Source organism: Callithrix jacchus, chromosome 15, assembly GCF_049354715.1.
Source record: "Callithrix jacchus isolate 240 chromosome 15, calJac240_pri, whole genome shotgun sequence".
In the NCBI taxonomy this organism is placed as follows: domain Eukaryota; kingdom Metazoa; phylum Chordata; class Mammalia; order Primates; family Cebidae; genus Callithrix; species Callithrix jacchus.
In genome coordinates this window covers 45,754,244-45,779,273 of record NC_133516.1, presented here as the reverse complement: position 1 = coordinate 45,779,273, position 25,030 = coordinate 45,754,244, and the positions used below count along the sequence as shown (strand labels likewise).

The 25,030-nt window shown below is 41.5% G+C and overlaps 1 protein-coding gene across 8 annotated transcripts in view; it reads right to left on the bottom strand.

The window, feature by feature from the left end:
• Positions 1 to 376: 376 nt before the first annotated feature.
• The window catches only part of ATXN7 (ataxin 7), a 91,067-nt gene continuing 66,413 nt past the window's right edge, over positions 377 to 25,030 (bottom strand). For 4 of the 8 annotated variants that reach the window (XM_035276028.3, XM_078351393.1, XM_035276029.3 and 1 more), the window contains 9 exons: positions 23,868 to 24,120; positions 21,624 to 21,883; positions 21,066 to 21,148; positions 15,345 to 15,610; positions 13,280 to 13,478; positions 12,797 to 12,918; positions 7,353 to 8,340; positions 6,148 to 6,214; positions 377 to 4,461 (listed from right to left, as the gene is read on the bottom strand). In XM_035276028.3, the coding sequence (XP_035131919.2) occupies positions 4,352 to 4,461; positions 6,148 to 6,214; positions 7,353 to 8,340; positions 12,797 to 12,918; positions 13,280 to 13,478; positions 15,345 to 15,610; positions 21,066 to 21,148; positions 21,624 to 21,883; positions 23,868 to 24,120 (2,348 nt within the window). In that variant the 3' untranslated portion in view covers positions 377 to 4,351. The remainder of the gene's footprint in view (positions 4,462 to 6,147; positions 6,215 to 7,352; positions 8,341 to 12,796; positions 12,919 to 13,279; positions 13,479 to 15,344; positions 15,611 to 21,065; positions 21,149 to 21,623; positions 21,884 to 23,867; positions 24,121 to 25,030) is intronic. The other 4 variants (XM_078351396.1, XM_035276030.3, XM_078351398.1 and 1 more) reach the window with 1 other exon arrangement.

The following is a 25,030-nucleotide window of genomic DNA, read 5'->3' as shown; positions in this document are numbered from 1 at the left end:
AAAGGAAGATAGACCAGGTCTGGATAAAAAGGTTATCTTAAACCAAAACTACATGTCATCAAATTTACACATAAGCAAGTACAAACAGAATGTGCTTCTCAATCCAACTCCCTCGTTTCCCTCACAAACATGCAAGGCCAGAATACAGTAGTGTTCACTGTTTACAGAGTTACTAATTTATCCAAGGCAAAGCTTTGTGCCCCCAAATGGAAACATCTCTAAGCCTTAGAATCGACTTAGAAGTATTTAGCCTGTATTAAGAGGGAGCCTAAAGTGAAGGGGCTTCACAAACAAGGGTGTTCAATGCCAAAGGTGATGAAAAGTCACAGTTGACTGAAATGCTTAGTATCACAACGAGGCAGAAACATGTAAAATATTTCATGCAACCAACCTTATTTATTGAGAAGTCCTAATTTTATTGCCTGTTCAGTAACATGTTTGTTCCACAAGCTAATTTCTTATAAAGCAAAGCACAACCTTTTCTTATAAATAGTATAAATTATTTTATTTACAGAAACTTGTTACAAAACAAATAGACTATATATTTCTTCTCTTTTAAATATCCAAAGTAATTTTCTATCCCTTGACATTTGTTCATGTTCTATACAGCAGCCAACACAAAGTCCAGCTGAGATGCTCTTGATTATGTGTACAAATTATCAAACTATTCACACGTTTTTAACACAGGAGATTGCTTTTATAACCAAGCTCAAAAAAAAAAAAATAGCAAAATGCTTTCAAGGCCCTACATTCACACTGACAGTATGTAGTGCTCATTTAAATGATCTGAAAAGGTAAAATGTTTGCACAAAATGTAAAAATGATTATTTTCTGCTAAACAATGAAATTTTTAACAACAATTTTTCAAAGCCCAATCCCCCCAACCCCTCCCCGGACAGAATGAGAGACATTAAGAAATTCCTTGGCAACAGAACTCTTGCAGGAAGACAGCTGCCTTTATAAGTTACATTTTTCAAATTATACATTTTTTCAATGTTCTCAGAGGTACTTCTTTGTATTATATTTTTGGAATACAAAATATTTTAAATTGTATTTCATGAGTGAATAACAAAATGGACACATCGTGTAAGTTGATGGCTGACAAAAAGATTTGTAACTCTTGGTGTCACCAGGCAATCCATCACCAATTGAAAACTGAATTACTATGAACCAAAAGGTCTTAATTTTACAATACCTTACAAAATTAGAAGCATTGATGGTTCTCAACTCCTCCTCTAAAATTTTAGAAACAATATTTAGGTGGAAAAAGCAAACTCCAAAAAGTTCAACTGAACATTCAAGTCTTTTTAAAGAGATTCTGTCTAAGCTTAAAACTAGGTTCAGGCACTTTCAGTTTTTTCCATTAGTTTTAAACCACATCACATACTAACACTCATGTGCTCAGAGTGTACACACACGCGCACACACACAATCACACACTCACTCTCACACATAAAATACTAACAAAAGAAAAGCAGTGTGTCACTTAGTTACATGTAGTCTACCGGGAAACCAGGGAAACCAGGCAACTAGGGAGAAGCAATGCCCACTTTCATCTGTATGAATCCATTCCCAAGACATTAAAAGAGACAAAGACTTTCACAGAACAGAGGCATCCCTTAAACTGTAAAGGAGGCAGGTTCTAGAACTATTGGCTTGGCAGTGAACCACTTCAAATTATAAAAAGGTATTTACTTTTATTAATTAATAAATAAATACTAGATGATCTCAGTTGTACCAAAACAGGGTATCAGAAAAAAAGACGTGTGCAAAAATACATATTTAAATATGTACAATTCATTTTTAACAAAATATGTCTTCTGAAATAGGGATACTTCCATATTTATAATAGAACAGGAAATTCCAAAATAAAGATACAAAAGTAGGTTTTGTATAATTCTTTGTTCATCATTGCAGCACTTTTTTTTTTTTTTGTAGGTTAAGAAAATTGCAGGAGTTGTCATGAAATTCTATTGGAAAGAATATAAAAATTATCTTGGTTTTAAATTGATACCAAAGTCTGTCTAGAAACAACCCAACCACTGCAAATTTGGTTTTTGCAAGTTAATTTAATTAAAAAAAATACTTCAGTGTTTTAAATGGTCTTAATTGTTCATAATAAAAAGTAGTTGTAGGAGAAAATAAAATATTTGAACAACAGTCTAAAATTTAATAGCACTGTTTAGAATAGGTCTGTTTGTGGCAGGCAGAATCCAAAATGGCTAATTTCCTAACCCCGATGCTCTGTGTGTTACCGGGAGACATAATGAAATTCAATTAAAACCTCAGTCTAAGAAATCAAATGTTCAATACTTGCTAATCTAAATATCTACATTATTCTGAATCAACTTATCGTGGAGCTTATTCACATCTTTTGGAACAACGTGATCTGTCTATAAATTCCATTGCTAAAGGCAACTTTATTTATAACCATCAAGTCCCCTTGGCTCTGAAAATAAATTCTACCCATACCCCATTGCACTTGTCACCAAGGAATCAACTAGGTACGTTCTGATTCCCTCTCACCTCTTCTCTCTTTCCCCACTGGGATGGAAACCAGATTGATTTCTCCTAACTATGCCAAACTGGCCCATCTATGCTCTCTCCTTACTAAGCTCTCTTGTAGTATCATTTTAAAAACATTTACTCACTGATTGCATAATAATTGAACAAGATACTGTTCTCTCCTTCCTTTAAAAAAAAAAATCAGTATTTTACATCAACTTATAGTTAAAGTATCTGCACAAAGTTTTTGTTTTCTTACATAATAAATTCTGTAGCAATTCACATTATTAGGCTGGTAACCAAGTTTATTCATTCTACCTGTTGTTGACTTGAAATTCCCTGAAACTGAAGTTTGAAACCCAAGAATTGTAGGAAAAAAAGGATGTACTGACTGGCTCTCATCAAGCCCTGGCCAGAGCAATGATCAGCGCCTTGGAAATTTTACCCTGTGTTCAGCAACTTTGTGTGTTCTTCTAAGCAAAAGTGTCTGATTCTCTTGTCAGGAGCCTGTAGTGGTTGAATCACCCATTTAAAGGCTCCAGCTCATCCTCGAATTCAATGACACCTTCTCCAAGCAATCCTATTTTAACACATTAAGCTCTTTTCTTTAGGGGTGAGGTACTAGAAAAAATATCTTAGAGGGCTCCAAAACTCTCAGCAAGATGGCTGGTATAATCCCAAGAAAGGAGGGTGTGTATCACGGCAATCCTATACACGGATTACAATTCTGTGAATAGGATTAGGTCGGACGCACACATTCTCCAATTCCCTTCCCTTGATGTCTGCTCTCGTCCTCAGCCACATCCAAATAAACATCTGGAGTGGCATGAGGGAAGGCATACACACCCAGTGCCAAAAGTGTTTGAAGCAGAAATCAACACTTAGTCCCAGGACACCATCCAAAGAGGAAAAGAAGAGTAATGCACAGAGTGCCTTCAAAACAGTTAAGCGTATCTAATAATGTCACTTTAAAAAGTGACTTTTAAAAATAGACTAGGTAGGACAACCAACCCAATCTGACATACTGTTTACCATGAAAACTTAAAGGATTAAGAAAATGTCATCTCTTTGGAAATCTTGAAAAAAGTTTTTTTCTCCCTATAGTGATTTTAACTTCCTTACTCCCACCCTCCCCCAACCCAATTTGGCCTTCATTTCTCAAAACTAGCTTGCATTTTCTTTCTTCTTTTTTATAGTCACACAGAATTGCTTTTGCATCACGAAAAGTAAGCCTCCAAAACAAGTTTATACGTGTTGTCTGGGCATCAAAAATTTCAAACCAGTTTGTAAGTTAGAAATTTCTGACAGCTTCTGTTCCCAAATTACTTTAAGGCTGGGCTATTTTGTCATGGTACCTTATGCTAATGTCCATTAGCCTGAAACACAGCTGACAAAATCTAAAGCCTAATTCCCTTCTTCAGAGAGTTGGTCAGGATGCAGCCCTCTCTCCTCTGGAAGGTTTCTGGTCTCCAGTTAAGGTGTCTAACTGCTGGAGAGTGACCTACAGATGACAGTGTTTAAAAAAATGGTAGTAAAAGGAAGGAGGGAGAAAGGTCTTCTAGAGTAACACTCTTTCCAAAACATTCTTTTGCCCAGCCAATCTACTTGAAGAGTGGCTCCATGATATATTACAAGTTGAAAAACAAAACAGAAACTTCTCACAGATTGGTAGCAAGCAGTCCAGACCACTTTAACACTGATAAAAGCAATTCCGTGGCTGAACTTGATCCAGTGTCCTTTATGAGTATACTCACTGCTACAGACATAGCTTCAGGGAAATCCTCGTTAAAACAACAGCCCGGCAGGTTTCTACCCTTGAGGCCCACAGGAGGTTGGGAAAACAGACTCAAAGGCATCGTGGAGTCCAGAGTGCTGAGTGGAGGTGTAACTTCTCCTCAAAAGTGTCCGCATTATTCCTCCCCGCGCTGTTTTCAGCTGTCAGGGACGTGCCTTTGGCTTTCAAAAAAGAGGGGGTGGGGAAATAATGAAAAGGTAAGTAAGTGTTTGTACACTGCACTCTCCTGATTCTAAACAAGAATATTCCAAAGGATGCACACTAACTCTTCATGGACTGAGCGATGCCATGAACAGTCAGCTACAGAATTTGGCCTTAGCTTTCAATAGCCTTCACTACTACTGGGCACAATCATTGCAGACTCACGACTGGCCAGACGAGATGCAGGCCTGGGTTTCTAGCTTAGAGAAAAGTCTCTTATGTTTGCCTTTTGGTTTTATTTACTGATTTTGTGTCCTTGAAGGTATTCCAGGTTGTTAACTGAGAAGGGAACAAGGTCAAGGGCTAGTACACACAGGTGTGACAGTTCACACTCAAGGCAGTGCCCATGCTGGGGGAGAGGAAACTCTGGCCTTCACAGTGGGCTGTTTTTAACATCTTTGGTGGCAGAGGCCATGAACATACTCTCAGGGGTGCCTGCTCAACCCCATCAACTTCTAGGCTTCCCAGCATGTCCCACACTTCATGCCCTTGTTTAGAAAACTTCAACTAGCTCAGTTATTTTTGTTTTAAAGGCAGCTCCCAAGAAACAGTGAGTAGAGGTCCCTACTTTTGTAACAGCAGCATTGTTTAAAGTGTTTTGGGGTCATGAGTTCCTTTGAGATTCTTATGAAAGCTATACGATAAATGAACAAAGACATAAAAATGTGCAACACTTCTTGGGGTTCTGAACATTCTTTGATCTCTAAGCAAGCACCCCTCTTCCTGCCCCAGGATTTGCGCAGCATAATAAAAAGTATTACTTTACATAGAGAAAATTTCCCTCAAGCACAAACTTAAGTGGAGACTGATTTTAAGAAAAAAGCCCAAAGTTAGACTATTTGGTTTGTTCCTGTAAGACACAGTGCAACTACAGGGTACAAATCAAAGGTGGCAAAATGGCAGGTAATGAGCCAAAGATGGCCCACAGATATGTAGGTTATACCAGGTTTAAGAGAAAAAAAGTGTATGTGGGGTGTGTGTGTGTGTGTGTGTGTGTGTGTGTAGACTAAATTTCACATCCAAGTCCAGATCTGCAGCCTCTCTTTAAAACAGTAAGAAACGTCTGGAAGCAGCTGCTCCATGTCTCTGGATTTCTAGTAGGCACTGCCAGTCTCTGCTGTGCCCCACCTGGCCCCTTCTGTCATTTCTGTTACTTGTGGGCATTGAGATCAACACTCCTGTCTAAGTAAAATGTGCTCACTAATACAGATGTGAGATGGGCATTATAGCACAATGGAATGCCCCTCCCATGGGGATCACGTCTCTTGGGGACTCTACTCTCAAAGACAGTGTGCTGAAGAATGGGTACACCATGTCTTCTCTGTTTATACTGGATTGATGCTTATAAACTGTAATGAGTAACTACAAACCAAGAAGGGAAAGCACACTTCTCATTTGTCTAGGAATTCCCTGATCAGAATGCTAAACAACACATAATAAATAACCCATAATGTATGCAGCTACTTAAGTTCACAAATATTTTCCCCATACCATTGGCACTGGGTGTTAATTCAACCAAATGTTAGAGGAAAATTATGTATCACACTAAGAAATTTCTTGGTATTTTCTGATAAAGTCCTAACCTGGCTAGCATTTGAGTTAAGTTCCGAAGAAGGGGGCGAGGGAACCATAAAAAAGAGCCTCACATTTTAAGTCAGGGCTCTGGGGTGATGTTGCTGAAATTCCTGTTCGTAAGCAAGGTGAGGAGATATCCTGATGAATAAAATAACAAGATGAGAGATGAGCTGGAAGTTAGAGTCAAGGAAGCTGGAAGAAACAGCTACAGGTGAGGTCAGCAATAGGCAGAAGAGCAGGGAAGAGACAAAAATACAGCCTAAGACAGAAAGTCATAGTTAATTATGAAATCCACATCCACCAGCCATTTCTCTACTGATGGGGTTCATATGCAGATTTTTTAAACTATGAGCTTGGAAAGAGATTTCAGTCTTCTGCTATGCCCATACTGAATCCTGTTTTCCTGCCTCTCTCAAAAATGGAAAGAGAAAATACAGGGTGAGATTTAACCAGAATATCTGAAATTCTTTGAGGGGAAAAATAATAAATGTTCTTTCTTTTCCTTTTTTTTTGAGACACAGTCTTGTTTTGTTGCTGGATGGAGTCCAGTGCTGCAATCTCGGCTCACTACAACCTTCACCCCCCAGGTTCAAGCGATTCTCCTGCCTCAGCTTCCCAGGTAGCGGGATTATAAGCGTGTACCAACATACCCAGCTAATTTTTGTATTTTTAGTAGATACGGGGTTTCACCACGTTGGCCAGGCTGATCTCGAACTCCTGACCTCAGGTGATCTGCCTGCCTCAGTCTCCCAAAGTGCTGGGTTTACAGGCGTGAGCCACCACATGTGGCCTCATTTTAAATCTTAAATCACCCCTTTCTAGATCAGTCTGATCTTATCCCAGCTTTCTTCAGAGGAACATAACAGAGAACCACTATCCAGGAAGCACTGCCTGCTTCCTTCCTTAAAGCCTTGAATGGCACACGTTTCAGAGTATTGGGACAACACATTATTGGCTATTTCAGAGGGGGACTCCCCTTCAATTCTGATTTTGCCGTTATGCCTGATGCCTTCTGCAGCTTTATCTACTAAAAACACATTACTATAGTTTCTTTACCCAAGAGCATCTTCCAAAGGCACCATATATTCTGGCAGAAGAGGCCTGTGTTTCCTTCATATGGCAGTGAACTCACTTTTTTTTTTTTAAATATACCATGAAGCTGAATATCTGTTTACAAACCAACGAACCAACCCAACCAAACACATTTCTGAGCTTGCAAAAGATCCTAAGGGAGAGGAAATGGGCATTCCCATGGGGTTCACAGTCCATTTCCTACCTGATGAAGAAGGGAATTGTTCATCAGTCCTTGTGCCCCTGGGATGGTGCCTGTGTGTTTCATATGGACGTTGTTCATGGCTGGCACTTTGGCAACCTTTGTGGGTTTGCTGCTGCTGTTGCTGCTGATGCTGCTCGAGCTGGGTGAACACTTTCTTTTCTTTCCTATGAGTTTGTCTAGAGGAGTGTGTGAGTGGGAAAAACTGCCATGGGAGTTGACAGGCAGTTCACTGGACTGGTGAATGAATGGCCCAAGAGAAAGAGTGGAATCACTGCTATTGACCATCACACTCATCCTCTTGATGGATTCAGCAGGGCTCCCGCTGGGGGGGCCTCTCCCTGACTGGTCATGCCGGACGTTCACCGCGTTTGCTTTATTTGTCACACAGTTGAGGCCGATACTATGGGAAGATGTTACCGTTGAGGGGTAGGGAGGCCCAGAGTGAGCCACACAGTTTTTCCTAAAAGATTCCATGGAATGAGAAGAAGAGGAGGAGGAAGAAGACGAATAGGAAGAGGAAGAGTGAACCAACAGTGGGGAACTGTTTTTGCGTTTCTTTCCTGAGCCGCCACTGGTACTGCTACTGGCATTTTGACAGTTAGTGCTGTTACCAGAAGACTCCTTGGGCCTCATAGACTTGCTGGATTTCAATTTCTGAGGTTTCCTGGACATAGGAGAGGAGGGAACCGAGGAAAGGCCAGAGGGCGTAGAAGGGGATGAGGATGAAGAGGACACTTGTCTGGATTGCATACTGCACACAGGATCCATCGCCCCTGAAGCAGCAGGCTGTGCATTTAGTGTGGTTCCATGAGCTGGTACCGATTTGCTATTTGGGGAGATGCAGGTGGACGAGAGCAGGACTGGGGATGTAGAGACAGTGGCTGCTGCCAAATAGCTGACTCCACATTGTGATGTCGGCACAGAGTTTGTCCGGTGAGGAATACGTGTGGAGATGGGTGAGGTGGTACTGGGCACTGGTGGGATTTTCCTGAAAAAAATGAGAGGACAATGAGTGATGGTGACTGCAGCCATTCATGGAGACTTTCAGATGGCACCCTCTTTGCTTATGACCCAGAGAAACAATCCACATCAAAGCGATGGCTCTGAACTACAAAGCCAATCCTGTCACCTCTCTCCTTCAAATTCTTTAATGCCTTCCTGGGGCTCTTGGAGTAATTGTGTGTGTGCAGCTCCCTGCTGCTACTGTCCCAGCCTCTACCTCCACCTCCCACCCCCACCCCCAACACCCCGTTCCCTGATTCCAGCCACTGATCTTCCTTATATTCTGAGAAAATGTCATGACCCAATATCCCAACTTCTGCTCATCCCTTAAGTGTTGGATTGCTAACCACCAACTCCTCTGCAGTAAGAGCTATCCCAAGCTTATTTACCATTGTAGTCCTAGTGCTCAGCAGTGCAGGAAACACAGAAGGCACTCAATAAATGTTGACAGAATTCAGAAACAAATGAGAGAAAAGGAAGGGTGCAGCTAATTAATAGCAACTTCGAGGTCATAACTATTGGCCTGAACAAGGGAAAAAGTCCCAGAGTTTCAAGGGATATTCAGCATAGTGTTATAACAATGGATTCTGTTAAAAATGTCTGGGCAAGGTATTTTTCAGGGGATGAGGAAATCATCTACATTCAAACTAGGGAACGTCTCCTTTTATTTTAGCCCTTAATCTTAAATGTGACAGTACCACAATTTCAAAAACTTCTTTGGCAGAATTTAAACTGAGTGGGCAGAAGAGAAAAAGGCCTGACTGGAAGGCAAGTGCCAAGACTGCCTTGATCCTGACTTACGGGGTAGCCCTGGCAGACCTGGCCACTACCCCAGTGAGAGAGCTGGCATAGACTGCTGCCCAATGCTTTCCAGATGCTTTTAAAGACAACTGTTATTAATAAAATGAATTAATGACTGCCAAGTATTTGCCCATGCTTTAAAAATCCCATTCAGCCAGGCATGGTGTCTCACACCTGTAATCCCAGCCCTTTGGGAGGCCAAGATGAGCAGATCACTTGAGGTCGGAAGTTCGAGACCAGCCTGCCAACATGGTGAAACCTCATCTCTACTAAAAATGCAAAAATTAGCCAGGCATGGTGGTATGCGTCTGTAATCCCAGTTACGCAGAAGGCTGAGGCAGAATTGCTTGAACCTGGGAGGCGGAGGTTGCAGTGAGCCCAAATCATGCCAACGCACTCCAGCCTAGGCAACAGAGTGAGACACTGTCTCAAAACAAAAAACCCCAAAACCCCATTTAAGGATGCAGCTCTGGCCTGACATCAGTGCTTCTCAACTCCAGCTGTTGCATGTTACAGTCACCTGTGGAGCTTAAGCCACATCCATACCAATTATACCAGTCTCTGCAGGGAGTGCGGGACAGACATCAGTAATTTCTAAATCTTTCCAGGGGATTCTACTGTGGAGCCAAGATTGAGAGGCTAGGGCTCTCTCTCTGCACTACTCATAGAGGAAGGTGGCAGGCATTGTCATTAATTACCTGGAAGGTTGGTTAGGAAAGCTGAGTTTCTGTGCCCCATCCTAGAACGAATGCATCAGAATCTGTAGGGCAACAAGGCCCCTGGGTGATTCGGGGGCATCCAGAATCCCTACCCTAAAGTCCAAGCGCCACTGCTCACTAGGAGCACTGGCTTCTCATGACCACCAGGTGGCTCAGGAAGCCAGAGACTAAAGACCAGACTGCCTGGAACCAAATCCTGAGGTAAGAAAAGCCTTCCGGAGCAGGGAAGGACATGGATCTCTGAGAGACGCAATTGTAAGTTCCTCTTGGAAAAGCTCTTTTAAGTAGTTCATTACCTTTTTGTGTATAAAGAGGCAAGGTAACAATATGTACTCACACTGAGTTGTGTTTGCATAAATAAACTCTGTAGAGATACATCAAAAAATAATAAAAATGTCTGAGGACTGAGTAGAAAACCTGCAGGTAGGGGACAGGAGGACTGTGCATTTTCAGTGTATGCCTTTTAATACTTGTATTTCCCTTTTTAAGCCAAATGACTGTATTACCATTTCAAAAAGTTAAAAAAAAAAAACTACCACCAACAAAAATCCTTTGAAAACCATCCCAGCGCCTTTTTAGGGGTATGGGATAGTGGTCCCTAATCAACAGAGGACAAGCAGTTCACAGAAATCGTAGGAGCTGGGCAGGGGCCTTTTGGGTTATGGCCATGCTGCAGAGAAAGTGCTGGTCTAATTTCACCACTGGCCAAACTCCAGAAACTGGAGATTACGCTTTCATGCTCAATTCCCACTTTACTTACCTCCAATTTTACCACAATAACCCTGTAAGGAAGAATTTTGGGCTGAGCCAGTAGGATGGGACTTGGACCTCTTTGAAAGTTTCCTTGAGTGCTTCGAAGATGCCAGGTGAGAACAGTTCTCTGGGTGAGAAGTACTGAGCTCCCCGCAGCAAATTTCAAGGGCTGCCTGAAAAGGCCGCCAGCACTCCTATGTGGGGTGGCATCATGCAGGAAGTTCCCATCTGCCCCAAACCTATGTGCCAGCTCATTACTGGGCAACACGTCTCTTATTGCTGTACTGACTTTTTAAAACCAATGGTTGTGCTCATGAAAAGGGTCGGTTTCCTTCTCCCTGGAAGGGGTAAGGCAGGCAGCCTTCAGACAGAACAGAGTAGACAGCAGAGTCAACCTTATGATCCTGCTTTTTAAAAAGTTCACAACATCAAGAAGGAAGTCTCACCATCCAAGCCACTGGGAACTGAAACTATCTGCCCAAACTGTTGGCCATGAGGCACATAATGGAGATAAAACATTCAGAAGTCCTTTATAAACTCTTAGGAGTACACTAAACCCATAGATTCATGAGCTCAGTGTGCTTTCCAAGTTCCAATGGGTAGTCTGAAGAACTATATAGCTGAGATTTCAGGTATCTTAGGGAGTTCTGATATGGAAAAAACCCTGAGAATGCCCAAAACCACTCCCCTGATTCTGTGTCTAGGCAGGGACAATGTTCCTTCATAAATAAGAATCTCTTATCCAGTAAGAACCAGGAAAAAACATGAAAAAGAAAAGTAGAGTAACAGTGCTCTGGACCTGGTCCTCTAAGGAAACAAATATTAAGTCCTACTAATGATCATGGAGATAGTTCTTTGGGTTGTAGACAATCCAAGGCCTCCGACAGTATCTGACTTTAGAAAACCAAGGCAGGGAGGCAAATGAATGTACTGGCAGAGTCCATTTAAAGAGACACTAGTAAATGATACCCAAACAGAGGATCTGGGATGAGCTGCTTACTGGACAGTCACCTTAGCAAAGCTTACTATTCACCAAAGTCAGTCCCACCAAACACTACTTCTCCAAAATGTTCCTCTAAAAATGGTTCCAAGGTCAAAAGAGCTTGGGACATGTTCCACACTACACATGACATTCCCTGCTTCAAGAGTTACAAAGCACAGTGCCGATTAAAGGCTCTGAGAAGTTCTGCAGTTAAAAAAAAAACGATTTTTTCTTTTCCTTTTCAGGAAAGCCTTTAAAGTTAAACCTTTTGGCCATGGAACTCTTCTTCCACTTAAAATCCTGTTTGGGAAGTACTAGCTACACAATACCACACAAGGTGTCTTAAACTGCAAACTGAAGCACATGGCTCCTCTACCTAAAACCTTCAACTGAAGCAATTTCTGTGTTACCTGGCCCGTGCTGGTTTCTTGGACCTCATCTTGTACCATGCTCACTTTCTTGCTGTCTCTCAAACAAGCTGTCTCTTCTGACTCAAGACCTTGACACAGCTGCTTCCTCTGCCTAGAACCCATTCCTGCCCACATCCCAGTGGCTGATCTTTCTCATTCATCCTTCTCAGTTCAAAGACTGCCTCTTCAGACAGGTGTTCCATGAATCCCCCTGGCCTGTATATTTTCAGCTCTTTACTTGAAAACAAGTTACCACTAAGTTCAAGTCCTGGCCGTACCACTAACTTGCTGCATGACACTGTATCTCAGTTTTGTTACCTATAAAAAAAGCAAAACAAGAGTCGGGGGGAAGGTATAATCATGGTCACCTGACAGAGAATTGTGAACGTTAAATATATTTAAGTTCTTTGGTATAAAGCTGGCTCTCAGTAAGTCTTGGTGATTGTTATTGTTTCCATTCTCTCCCTTAGGACAAGCTATCATCTCCTTACTCTTCTGTAGACAATTTTTTTCTCCCCTCACTGACTCCCAACTAGATGGTGACCTCCACATGTGTCAGTCCTTCTGCTTTGAACCCCAGCATCCAGAACAATACGTAGTTGGGAACGAACGAATGAATGAATGAATGAATGAATGACAAAGCACCTTCTTCTCAGGGCCAAAGGCCAGCTTCATTTAGATAAGCCTATCTTCATAACATCAGTTTCACAGGAAACAGGACGACAATGCAGCACTGTGTAAAGTCAGATCCTCTCCCAAAGAACAACAGGCACTCACTTCCATAGCTGTGCATTCAGATGCTTCTCCACCATGAGGTTGAGGGCGCAGCGAAGCCGGTTCCACCTGGAGTCAAACACGTAATAGCCTCTTCCAATCTGCCGGCTCCCAAATGTGCAAAACTGCAAGAGAGAACAGCCGCGTGCTTGCTGACTCCCACACTGGCATGCCTGGTCAGGGTTCTCTCTCCTTCAGGAAAGGAGCTAATCAGGAAAGACAGAACTGCCTCTGAGTACCGGAGGCTGTGAAGCATGAGAGTGACAATGCCTAGCCCTGAGTGTCATGGAAGAGAAAGGGAAAAAATCATGAGACGTCCCCAGTACAGAGTGTGTGCTGCCTCCGGGGCACCCTGTTCTGAGCTGCTCTCACACCTTGACCGCGTCCCACACATACGGGCATGCCAAGGTCCCTGGCGCGCCCCCCTGCAGTGCCCTGTCCATGCTGCGTGGGGAGGGTCAACGCGGGGGTGGACGTGGAACTTACAGATGCTGGCTGAGGATGATGACCTGAATAATGACAGTCCAGTTTTTCAACAGACTCTTCTTTGTCATCGCCTTCGCCCTCCTCACTGGATAACCGAGAAGCTGGCTCAGTGGCAGGCAGGGGAGGGTGTGGAGATTCATGGACTGGAGGAGGGTCAATGGGGGCACTCCCACCTTGCTGAGCAGGGCAGCCTGGAGGCCTTGGTGAGTAGAAAGTGCAGCACGGATCAGATCACACACCTGGCAATCAGCCACCTTAACTGAGATACCACAATGTATCCAAAACAGCCTAGGGGAGGCCTGGGTTCCACCACTAGCACTGGGGGAAAACAGATGCTGATCCAGGTGGCTTGGGAGTAAAGTTCTCTCCTGAACTGCAGGATGTTAAGTTTAGCTGTTTGCCAGATATAATCAAGGTAACTTAGAACAAATCCTTTCTATTGCCATTTGGGTGGTTCAGATCCTTCTTCTATTCTCCCCCAAAGGGGATATACATGTGGAATTTAACAGAATTCTTTGATTCCTCTTCAAATTTCAACTGGATTTGGTTTACTAAGACAATAAATGAAACATAGTCATCCCTCAGTATCCATGGGGAATTGGGTCCAGAACCTACTGGGGATAGCAAAATCAGCAAATCCACAAATGTACAAAGTGGCCTGATATAAAATGGTGTAGTATTTGCATATAACCTATGCACATCCTCCCATATATTTGAAATAATCTCTGGATTACTTTTAGTACCCAATACAATGTAAATGCTATGTAACATATTGTTTATGGAATACTAACAAGAAAAGCCTATACGTGTTCAGTGCAGACACAATTTTTCTTTCCCCAAATAGTTTCAATCTGCAATTAGTTTAATCCACAGATGCAAAACCCATGGATACAGAGGGCCAACTATAATTCTCAAAGTGCTCTAAGATAACCTAGAAGAGAAAGGAAGTGACAGAAGAATAAGGTGGTATTGCCACTTTATGTGGATACCTTACAGCCTCTTACTCAAGGGCAGTAATGTGTTTTTCCTACACCTTTAATGGCCTCATGGTTCTGGAATTTAGCTTACATTTTTCTAAATGCAAAAACTTCAACAAGGAGATGACCAAAGAAAGGACTTGGGGAGGAATCTCTGGCCAGAACCTGACCACACTCTGGGGAGCCTACTCTGATGGCTCCTGACCACACTCTGGGGAGCCTATTCTGATGGCTCCTCCAGCATATTGCACAACAACCACAAGGTTCATGCTGGGATAGGCTCAAACAGACACCTGTGTCTCCATGAGAGAGGTGCTTCCACCTTTAGGCAACCATTTTAAGGATCAGACACGTGAGGCTGAAATAGTAAGTAATAGCAACCAAGGGCTGGCACATTCCTCAGCAGAAGCTCTTGCTGCCAATAAATGCCAACACTGAAGCCCCTCTTTCTCCACGTCTTTCTCTTTCCCTTCCCTCTGGAAACTAGGTAGTCTTTACTTCAACTTGATTCAACATGTAAGCCCCAACACACATTCCACTATCACTGTCTCTGAGGTGTAAGTTCTCATTAAAACACTGTGATCCACTGTTTATTCTGCTACTAAAATCCTAACACATGCTCGGACCAAAGCCCCAAATGAATGAATGAAAAAACACATTGATAAATGGATGCTGTAAAAATCCAAGCTGAATGCCTGTCCCCACAGCAAGAATTACCACTGCTATATAAAGACAAAAGAGTGAAACTGCTGCCAAAGCCATGTGAAGTGTTCCCATCACTAACCCCTAAGAAGGACCCAATTTCTGCCTGCTCAACAGGGTTGAGACACTTGATGTTGAGCAAGTATAGACTAGGTAACTCTTAACTATATTCCACTGCTTGCATTTACAACAAAGAGGAGCCCTGGTTGAAACTTACTGATGAACTCAATCTCTTTTTTTTTTTTTTAAAGCAAAACTCCCTTAAAAAACTATCTCCACAATGAGCCTGAGGTATGTTTCTCAACATCATGATGATACTGAGGTTTTGCGATATTTGAAAGTCTCATCTCTGAAGGAGGGAGAAAGAGTCGGAGGGCTTGGCTTACCTTGGAAGACTGGGGGTGTGAGGTTTAGGTTTACTAGCTACAAAAGGCTTTGATTCGGAAGGAATCACTCCATGAGGGTTTTGGTGCGGCTCCTGTGACGTTCTAGGAGGGGCGGGATGCGGGTCCCTGAGAGGCTGCGGTGGTTGCTGAGAGTCCGGATGGCGAATCAATTCCTTTTCCCTGGTTTTGTTTTTGTGCTCGGCTAATAACACATCAAATCGTTTTCTTCTACCCTGGACAGCCCTGCGCTGGGTTAAGGAATGTGTCTGCGGACCAAAGACATACAGAAACTGAAGAATCTCATTAATAATTTTTGGTCTGCCTTATATCCCAAAACACCACTCCCAATAAAAAAGTAATCTAGACCATAAGCATAGTGAAAGGTTACTCAGCACTTGATAAGCTAAAATAAGGGCCCAATCTTTTCTCCCTAGCTAGACCAAAAGCACACATTCTAGGCTCTAAATGCAAAAGAATATGGAAATGTTATTTCCATCAGAAGAAAAAAGAAATGTGAGCTGTGACACCTGGTATGAACTAAGTGTAACCATTAGTGACATATGACAAGTACTCATGTTTTGTGACATAATAACAATTTGGTTTTGGGGGCTCTTATCAACTCCATTAGAAAAACCCTCTTCAGACCATTTAAAATTCTGCATGTTAATTTAAAGAAACAATTATTCCATAAAACATGTATCAGAAAGTATTCTTTTAGTAAATTCCAGAACGTAAAAATTAAATGCAATTGCGTCTCTCTATTCCAACAAAAATGCCATGTAAAAAGAGAAAGTGGCCCAAAGCATTCTGCAGACTGCCACAGCCAAGGAACACCAGCTAGAAGATGAGGCTGAGAAGAAATGCTATCAACATGAAGGGAGACAAAGTAATCGCTACAGACACTGGCTATGGAAAGCAAGGAAATGGGATGGCAACAACCCTCAGTCTTCAGACAATGTCTAATTTCAGAATTAAGAAACGAACACACAGAGAAAAAGAGAAAGTCAAATTATGGCAGTGTTTGTCTAAAGACGACAACCAATAGAAACCTGTGGTTGAAGCAAACCTTAAAACATATGTGTGTGCAGTCCAAACACGTTTCACAGTTACTGGCATTAAAACAAAACAAAAACAAAAACAAATAAGCCTATTCCATTGCTAACAGAAGATAAAAGTTGAATATACAGGTGTGAACTGGTGAGGGTTGGGCAAACCTTATTGACAGTCAAGTCCAATCACTGTGAAATGACTTTTCAGGTCAAGTTAAACCTGACCATGCCACACTGCTGAGGTCTCAGTCTGTACAAATGCAAGGAGACACTAATCCTGAAGAGTGGACTAGTTTAAATGAGCTACAGTGGCCCCTAACCACATATCCTTAAACATACATGAATTCACCCACATTTCCTTCTTTTATATTACAAAATACTGTAAAAGTGTGTGTGCATGCCCCTACACATAATAAAAATGTATTGGCATATTTGCTACAACTTTAGGGACTTAAAGGGGAAATTATGCTTCTAACTTCCATTTTCAGTTGATTAACACAACCCACCTCCTTACGACACACTGCAAACTAGGTCTACCTAAATAAACGAACCTGGCACACACAAATGTGCTTAGCTTTTTACATTTTTACTTGATTTTCTTTAATATGGAAAACAGTCATAAGAAAGTAACCTAAATGAAGACAAGGAACTTTGTTTTGTTTGTGTTATACCAACATCTAGAAGAACACCTGACACTCAATGAATGCTTCGAACAAAAAGTTTATAAAAATAATGGCCCTCCAATGTAATGAACATAAAACATTACTAATACACCTGCGTGTCTCTCCAAGCAGATGTATAAACCTCTCCTCAGCTTGAATGTCCCCAGGGCCTAGCACAATAAAGCCAAATGAAGAAAGCAGGCAGATACAACATTTTCCCAGCTCATTTTGAAGAGTAAGTAGGGTTTCCACTGAGCTGTGAAGACCATTCCAAACAGAAATCCAATGGAGGTTGCCCAAGGCTCACAGGATGAAGACTGACTGTGTAACTAGACTCTGCGGCCCTGCATACTCTCAAGACCCTTGCTTACTGCTCTCTGCTCCTATGGTCTCATGTAACTCTCCCTCCCTCTTTCTGTTCAACCACCTGGCTGGCTTTAAGGTTTTAAGGAATTTGTTCTGCTCCTGTCACAGAGCCTTCACACATAATGTTTCCTCCACCTCTCCTGCCTCTCCCATCCTTCTCTGCCCAGATAAATTTTCATATTGATTTCAGCCCAATGTTCCTATGGCAAGAAAGGCTTCCCTGGCCAAACTTCCCTATTACAGGCTTTCATAACGTAGTCCTCTCATCTTTTTATAACTCATCAGTGATAATTTTATACTTATTTTGGTGATTATTAATCTCCATCTCTTTCATTAGACTATATACTCCACAAGCAGAGGGAACACATGGTGACTGTGCTAAAACCTTTATCCCCCGGGACCTAGAATAAGCGAGGCCTATGCTCACAGATGTATGTAATAAAAAGTTCTACAATGAGTGAATGGACAAAGGCTACAGGAGTCACAAATCTCTCTGCATGGAAGGCACAGAGGACATTCAACAGCATATTAGACAGATGAAAAAGTGAGGAAGGGGCAGTCAGGGTGGCAGACAGACAATAGAGAATGAGTAATTGGAACAAATAGCAGCAAATCCTCTGATGGTGAAGAGAGGAGATAATGTTCTAAGTCTAAGACAGAGAGACCTGACAGCAATTTGGGAAACACTCAGGGTAGGGACACAAAGGAATCTTTAGTTCTACCAAGCTTAACAGATTCAGACCAAAGTTAAGGGAAGGAAAGGGAAAAGAACTGACAAAACAATTAAAAAAAAAAAAAAAGTCAAGGTATCCTGTAAAAGGGCTGGCCTGGTGGATACTGCATTTTCTGCCAGTTCTATTCTGATCTCATATGACAAGGTGGGGCTGAAGACTATTAATGAGATGACAGGCTTTGCGCCATGCCACAGAGAGTAATACACCCTTAAAGAAGGACAATGGGAGCACACATCATTTAAAAAGGAAGATGGGAGGAAAAATGCAGATGCATTCAAAGTCAGTCCACCTAGCAAAAAAGGCATAAGAAGAATGCTAGTCAAGCTCCTGAAGATTTTGAGTTCAAAAAAAAAACTTGTGGCAACCTCACTTTTGGGTATCCATCCAAAATAACTGAAATCAGAATCTCAAAGAGGTATTAGCACTCTTATGTTCACTGAAGTACTATTTACAATAGACAAGATGTAGACACAATATAAATGTCTGTCAGCAGATGGCTGAAGACAACATGGTATATACATACATTGGAATATTATTCGGCCCTTAAATAGAAGGAAATTCTGCAACATGCTACAGTAAGCATAAACCCGGAGAACATTATGCTAAGGTAAGTAACCCAGTCACAGAAAGATAAACACTGCATGATTCCACTTATATGAGATCTATAATCAAACTTACAGAATTAAAGACTAGAATTGTAGTTGCTAGGGGCTGAAGGAAGAGGGAAATAGGGAGTCACTAATCAATGAGCATAAACCTCCAGTTAAGCAAGATGAACAAGATCTAGACATCTGCTGTATAATATTCTATCACAGTCAAAAATGCTGTATTGCAACACTTGAAAAATTGTTGAGAGGATATCTCAAGTGTTCTCATCACAATAAAATTTGGAAAAAAAAAAAAAGAAAAGAAAAAAGGCGTGGTTCCTTGCCACACTCTATAAATGATTTAAAAAGAGCATCTTGGGTTTGAAAAAAGCAAACCTCATTGCCCGTAGGTACTATACTATTGAGAAATCCATGTTACTGAGAGCCGGGTAGAGGCAAGAAGAGGGCAGAAGGAGAATGACAAGTAGTGATCATGATGTGGCAGGGCTGAGGCATGATTTCCCACATTCTCTTAAGGGCAAGCTAAAACTGACATAATTCTACAGAGCTCAGATGGCTATATTCATAGACCACCACCACACCACTGTGTGTTCAATTAGTACCCTATACAAAACAAAAGCAGTTTTGTACTAAGAGAGTTTTTAACCTAGAAATCCAAGGATGGGCTTAGGGTGGGAGTGTCCATTAACCCATGATAGAAAATTTCAGAATACATATGTGTATGCACTATTTTATTCTGGGAATATGGAGCATGGTATTTTTTTTTTTTTTAATGAGATAAAGGCACCCTTGACCAACCCTTTTCCCAAAAAAGTTCTGAACCACTGTTGCGAGACAAAATCTGTACATCAAAATTAAATTAGAAGCTTAAATTAAAATAAGAACCACTTAAAAATTCCCTATTCCAGAAGATTATAACATGCCTCCACTGGTTCCGGGGTGGGGTAGGGCCCTAAGTCCTTTATTCAAATACACTTTAATAAAATGTAAAATAAAACACTAATAATTCTATTAATTTTTAGAAGGAAATGCTAACTTTTATCATTTTTACCCTCTTTCCCCCTCCAACGTTTTAAAATTACATACTTCAAAGCAATGACTTAAAATACGTCTTGAATCTTTCTGGAAGATAGCTAGGGACACCCTCCAGAGAAATGCACATACACATTCTCATTTACGCAGAGGTGTCACTGATGACCTGAAGCCACCCCCAAATCAATAATCCTTACTTTTCAGCAAATATACTACCTTCTTATTAGCATACTGCCATTTTAAAGAAAATAAGGAAGACCCCAGAGCAAAAAGGAAAACCATTACATTTTCTTAGCCTGTATTTAAATTATTAATATATTTTACCTATTTTTTTTTCTCTCTCTCTCTCTCTTAAAAGAGATAGGTATCATACTGTCGTCCTGGCCAGACTCGAACTCCTAGGCTCAAGTAATCCTTCTGCCTCAGCCTCCCCACAAGCTGGGACTTATAGGTATTCCTGACTTGCAGTATATTTTTTTTTAACTAGAAAATAGGGCTATGTCAAAGTTATAGACTTTTTAAAAAGTGGTCCTTTAAAATTTAAGAACCATGGGTTACACATTTTTTAAATGTTCATACACATGCAAAGGAAATTTCTGGACTTGCTTTAAGTCAGTATTATTTAAACGACAGTCAAAGGTAGCCTCTCATACTAAATTTCTGTGTGGAAATATTCAAAGTCTTTAAAAATAACAGACTAGGAAGGGAAAGAATACTGTTGCCTTGGATTCAACATTGCTCATTAGAAACAAAACTTCTAGGCTGGGCGCGGTGGCTCACACCTATAACCACAGCACTTTTGGAGGCCGAGGCAGGTGGATCACAAGGTCAAGAGATCGAGACCATCCTGGTCAACAAGGTGAAACCCCGTCTCTACTAAAAATACAAAAATTAGCTGGGCATGGTGGTGTGCGCCTGTAGTCCCAGCTACTCGGGAGGCTGAGGCAGAATTGCTTGAACCCAGGAGGCGGAGGTTGCGGTGAGCCAAGATCATACCATTGCACTCCAGTCTGGGTGACAAGAGCAAAACTCCGTCTCAAAAAAAAAAGAAACAAAATCTCTGTCAAAATTATAATTTATAACAACACACTTCACATTTTGTCAATTTGAGGCTTTCTTCAACAGAACCAAGTTTTCCCCTCACCTACACAATTCAGAACAATCCCCAGAGCATCCTCTCTGGGTTAGAGAGACTTTGGGAGTAGTGTGGTACATCCCAGTCTCCCATGTTTATCAGGACAGTCGGCTTCACTTTCAGAAGTCCACCTACCTTACATGTCAAAGACCGGGTGCAGGGTTTCTTGGTGTCGAGATCAATAACCCCACAGTGGATGTCAGGATCAAACTCTCTTTCTGCCAAAAGAACACAGGCATTATATGCAGCCTGCCAAACTCTCCTCCATGTATTTTGTAAGTAAGAAAATAGAAGAAATCAACAGTTAAATTATAGCTGGAATAAAATCCACATTATCAATAAATAAAGAATATACAATATGTGAGCACTGCAACAAAGCAGCAGCATCACTAAGACAGTGGGTGACTACTGCCATCAGATGATAGGAAAGATATTGTTTAAGTCTGTATTATTTCCTTCAGAAATACACCACTAGAAAGCTTCTTTTATACGATCTACATACACACACATATTCTCACGCTCTTTAAAAACCAAGAGTGAAGAGAACAAGCAGATTAACTAAGGAACTTCCTTTTAGTTCCTGCGGTTGACCAGTTTTAAAAATAGGAATTCTAGATTGTAGTTGATTTATTCCCCATAAATGCCCATTTAATATGTAGAGAAGTATGATGAAAAAAGAAAATTTGAAGTTACCTGATAATCTCTTATTTAAAGATTTCCTATTATTGGAACTGTCTTCAGATTTCTTTTCCAGAGTGGGCGGTGCAGGAAGCCCTTTGCCATTCAGAATCTGTCCAGGTGAAGGCAAGGTTGGCTTTGGTATTGAGGGGCAGTTAAGGCCAGGCTTGACTAAAGAACTCACAGTAGCAGGACAGGTTGGCCCCACCGCAGATTTCAGTAGTGTGCCATCCATTTTCGGATGAATCTTTTCCACTTTCACAGAGGGCGTCATGCTGTCGTAAAAGGAAGTGAGAAAACCAGTGCCTGAGTGCCTCAGCAGCTCCCAGGTGAATGGTGAGCCAGAGGGATGAGGTAGAGCCTGGGTCTACCCAAGTGCTGAACAGGGCCAGCCTCTTGGAGGCTCCTTATGAATTTTGTTAGTAAGGTTCACACTTATTAAGTCTATAGCCCTGCTGGTGAGGCAAAACCCTCAGTGGAACATCAAATTTACCTGGTCTTTCATCATTTCAGAAAAATTTTACACATGAGGCTATGGGAGCCTTAGACCTGATACCCAATGCAATGCGATTTCTGTAAGAAGCAAAACATGAGAAGTAGAGTCTAAAAGAACCAAAGACTAACTGCAGAACCCTTGGAGAATCTTTCTACGACTGCCATTTTTAAGAAAGAATTCATCAAAACAAAGTAGACTTCTAAATGAGCAAGTATTTCCAACAAATGTCACTGAAGACTTAGGAAAATTCAAACATGCTTAATAACATATCTCAAAGAGGTTCATTGCTTCTGTCAATAAGGGAGACCAGTGTTTAATAAACATATGTTGTGTTACTAAAGTGGTAATTCTCCAGTCCTTGAAAAATGTTTCTATGACAGGAGTTTGGGAATGCCTGTACCACTAACAAAGAAATGCATCTTGGAATTTTATTGACACTATCATTTTGCTTGGTAAAACTGAAAATACTGGTAGGAAGCTAACAACTGTCCTGGTTCCTATCTAAAGCCCTAGCTCTAAGTTAAGATGATCTGAATCAATAAGGTTGTTTAAACTTTGTTCAGTGGAGTCAGTGTTCTAACAGCTGTTAGGCTAGCTGTGACTTACACACAACACTGGCAGTTTTTCTGGCTTTGAGACAGCTCCTAGAACAAAAACCATTCTGACAGAATAAAAGGGGCTGGGGGCTTAGTCACCAGAACAAACAGCCCCAAACAGCTGTTACCTGGAATAGCCTGAGAGCAGTAGAGACACTGCAAGATGTCACATCCTCTCCCAGCTGGCAAGGTCCTTATGCAGCAGCAGGTGTTAAACCTCGCCCTGAGATTAACCAGGTTACCAGACCTTGGACCTATGGCCTCCAAAGGCAGGCTGGTCCGGGAAAAGCCACCCACCACCAGGCTAAGGGATGCCATGACAAGGTGAGGTATGTTTTCGTGGGAATGCGTGGCCACTCCCTCACGTGACCTCAAGAAGCCTGCCAATCTACTGAGCAACCATGGAAACTTGCCAAAGCCATACTTGGCAGGTGTGAACCCCCTTCAGACTTCCCTCATCACTGCTGTGATGTGAACCTAAGGCTGATGGGAGGATGCACTGCTTCCCTATTTGCTCCACAGACCCCAGAAAATTATACAGCAGCATCTGGGAATCTCTGCAACTTTTTATCATTACTATTATCAACAGCAGCAGTAGAAGGAGTGCCAGTATCCATTCATTAACTGTCTCCTATGGCCAGACACTTAAGTGCTAGACATATATTAACTAGAATATTCCTAATAACCCAACACAGTTGCTGTTATTCTTAAGACTCAGAAAGAAACGGTGCCTTGCCCAAATCCCTACAGCTAAAAAGTGACAAAAGTGGGACATAAATCCAGACCTATGTGTCTTGAGGCCTTCTTGGACAAAACTCCCCCATCTCACTAGGCTTCCTTCTCATCTGGAAAACGAGCATGATAACTGTATTTATTCCATAAGGTTGTTGTGATAAGTGATACAGTACACACTTAAAGTTAGGTTTCAGTAGCTAGCACCCAAGAATGGATCAATAAATATTTTAACCTTATAATCATTGCTATTACTACTCTGAAAAGTTTTCTATGACATGATAGGGAAACATCGAGAAATAATGTAACATACATTTAAATTCTTCCCTAAGTGGGCTCTCTTTTATACTATTCACAGGTACTCTCAGATGCCACTGGTGTACACAGTTCCATTTCCAGCAGGTAAGCTTTAAAAACCCTCCTGGCCATACTCACATTCTACCATGGGGGACTCTACTTTGCTGGATGGGATGCATTGGCCTGGTGTTCCCCCTGTGCGGCAGTTTCTCTTTGGGCGATTTCAACAACTTGGAACTTGATGAGGATGCGCTAAGAACACCTCCACTGGAAGAACGGTTGCTTCCACTTGCACTGCCTCCTTTGCTTTTTGACAGAGAAGGGAAGAAGGAAAATACTGAAGTGGAAGGAACAGCCAAAGAAGGCTTGCTGGATGAGCTATGTCTTCTTTCTGAAAAGGAAAACGAAGAAAAAAAGATACCATGTTTCATGCAAATCTCAAATGTAATTCTGGAAGAATTCCCTGAAATCAATATAATCAATATATATACTTAATGTATCATTAAGTGAAGATATGTTAAACCCAGCAGCTTTCAGAAATGGCTTATCTAGGCCCCACAGACTTACTTAACATTCTAGGAACTGGCCCTTCTGTTTCTGAAGTATCACAGCATCAAGAGTTGTATCACATATACCCATCGGGAAATTAAACAACCATCCTAAACATGAGAATATTGCCTTTTGGGTGTTGCATGCTAGAAATGAACCTCACTGGCTCCAGCTCACACTAAGAGAGGAAAATTATTCATTCAACTGCAGAGCTCTGCTAATTGACACTGCATGCAGTTCTTTCTTCCTTTCTAACAGCACCTCTCTGATTTTCAAAATAGCAAAATCTTAAGAAACAAGTTGTACCTTCTTTTTTTCCCCCCATCACTACCAGCATATGACACCAAATAAGAATGTTTCTAGGGTTATCTTACCATTCCTTAAGAATCTGTGCCGAAATTTTCCAGTGAATCATTTTACTTCCCACCCCCCACCCCTTTTTAAAATAATCTCACTTGACTACAGATGGCATAGCTCCGGTTCACACCACTGAGATGCCAAAGGCGCAAGACAAAAATACCACAAATAGCTACGCCTGTTTTTTAAACCAGGAAGTAATTCATGTTTAAGTATAGACTACAAAGGTTTAGCTGAAAATAAATCTATCCACTGGAGAATCAGGTTTTCTCAGAGTAAGGTAATCTATACTAATATAAATCAAGAGCTGTTGAAGAATGTTACCATCAGAAACAAGTAAATTATTTGGTAATTTTATCCACTTGAATGCCTCAATGGCTGCCTTTAATTAATTA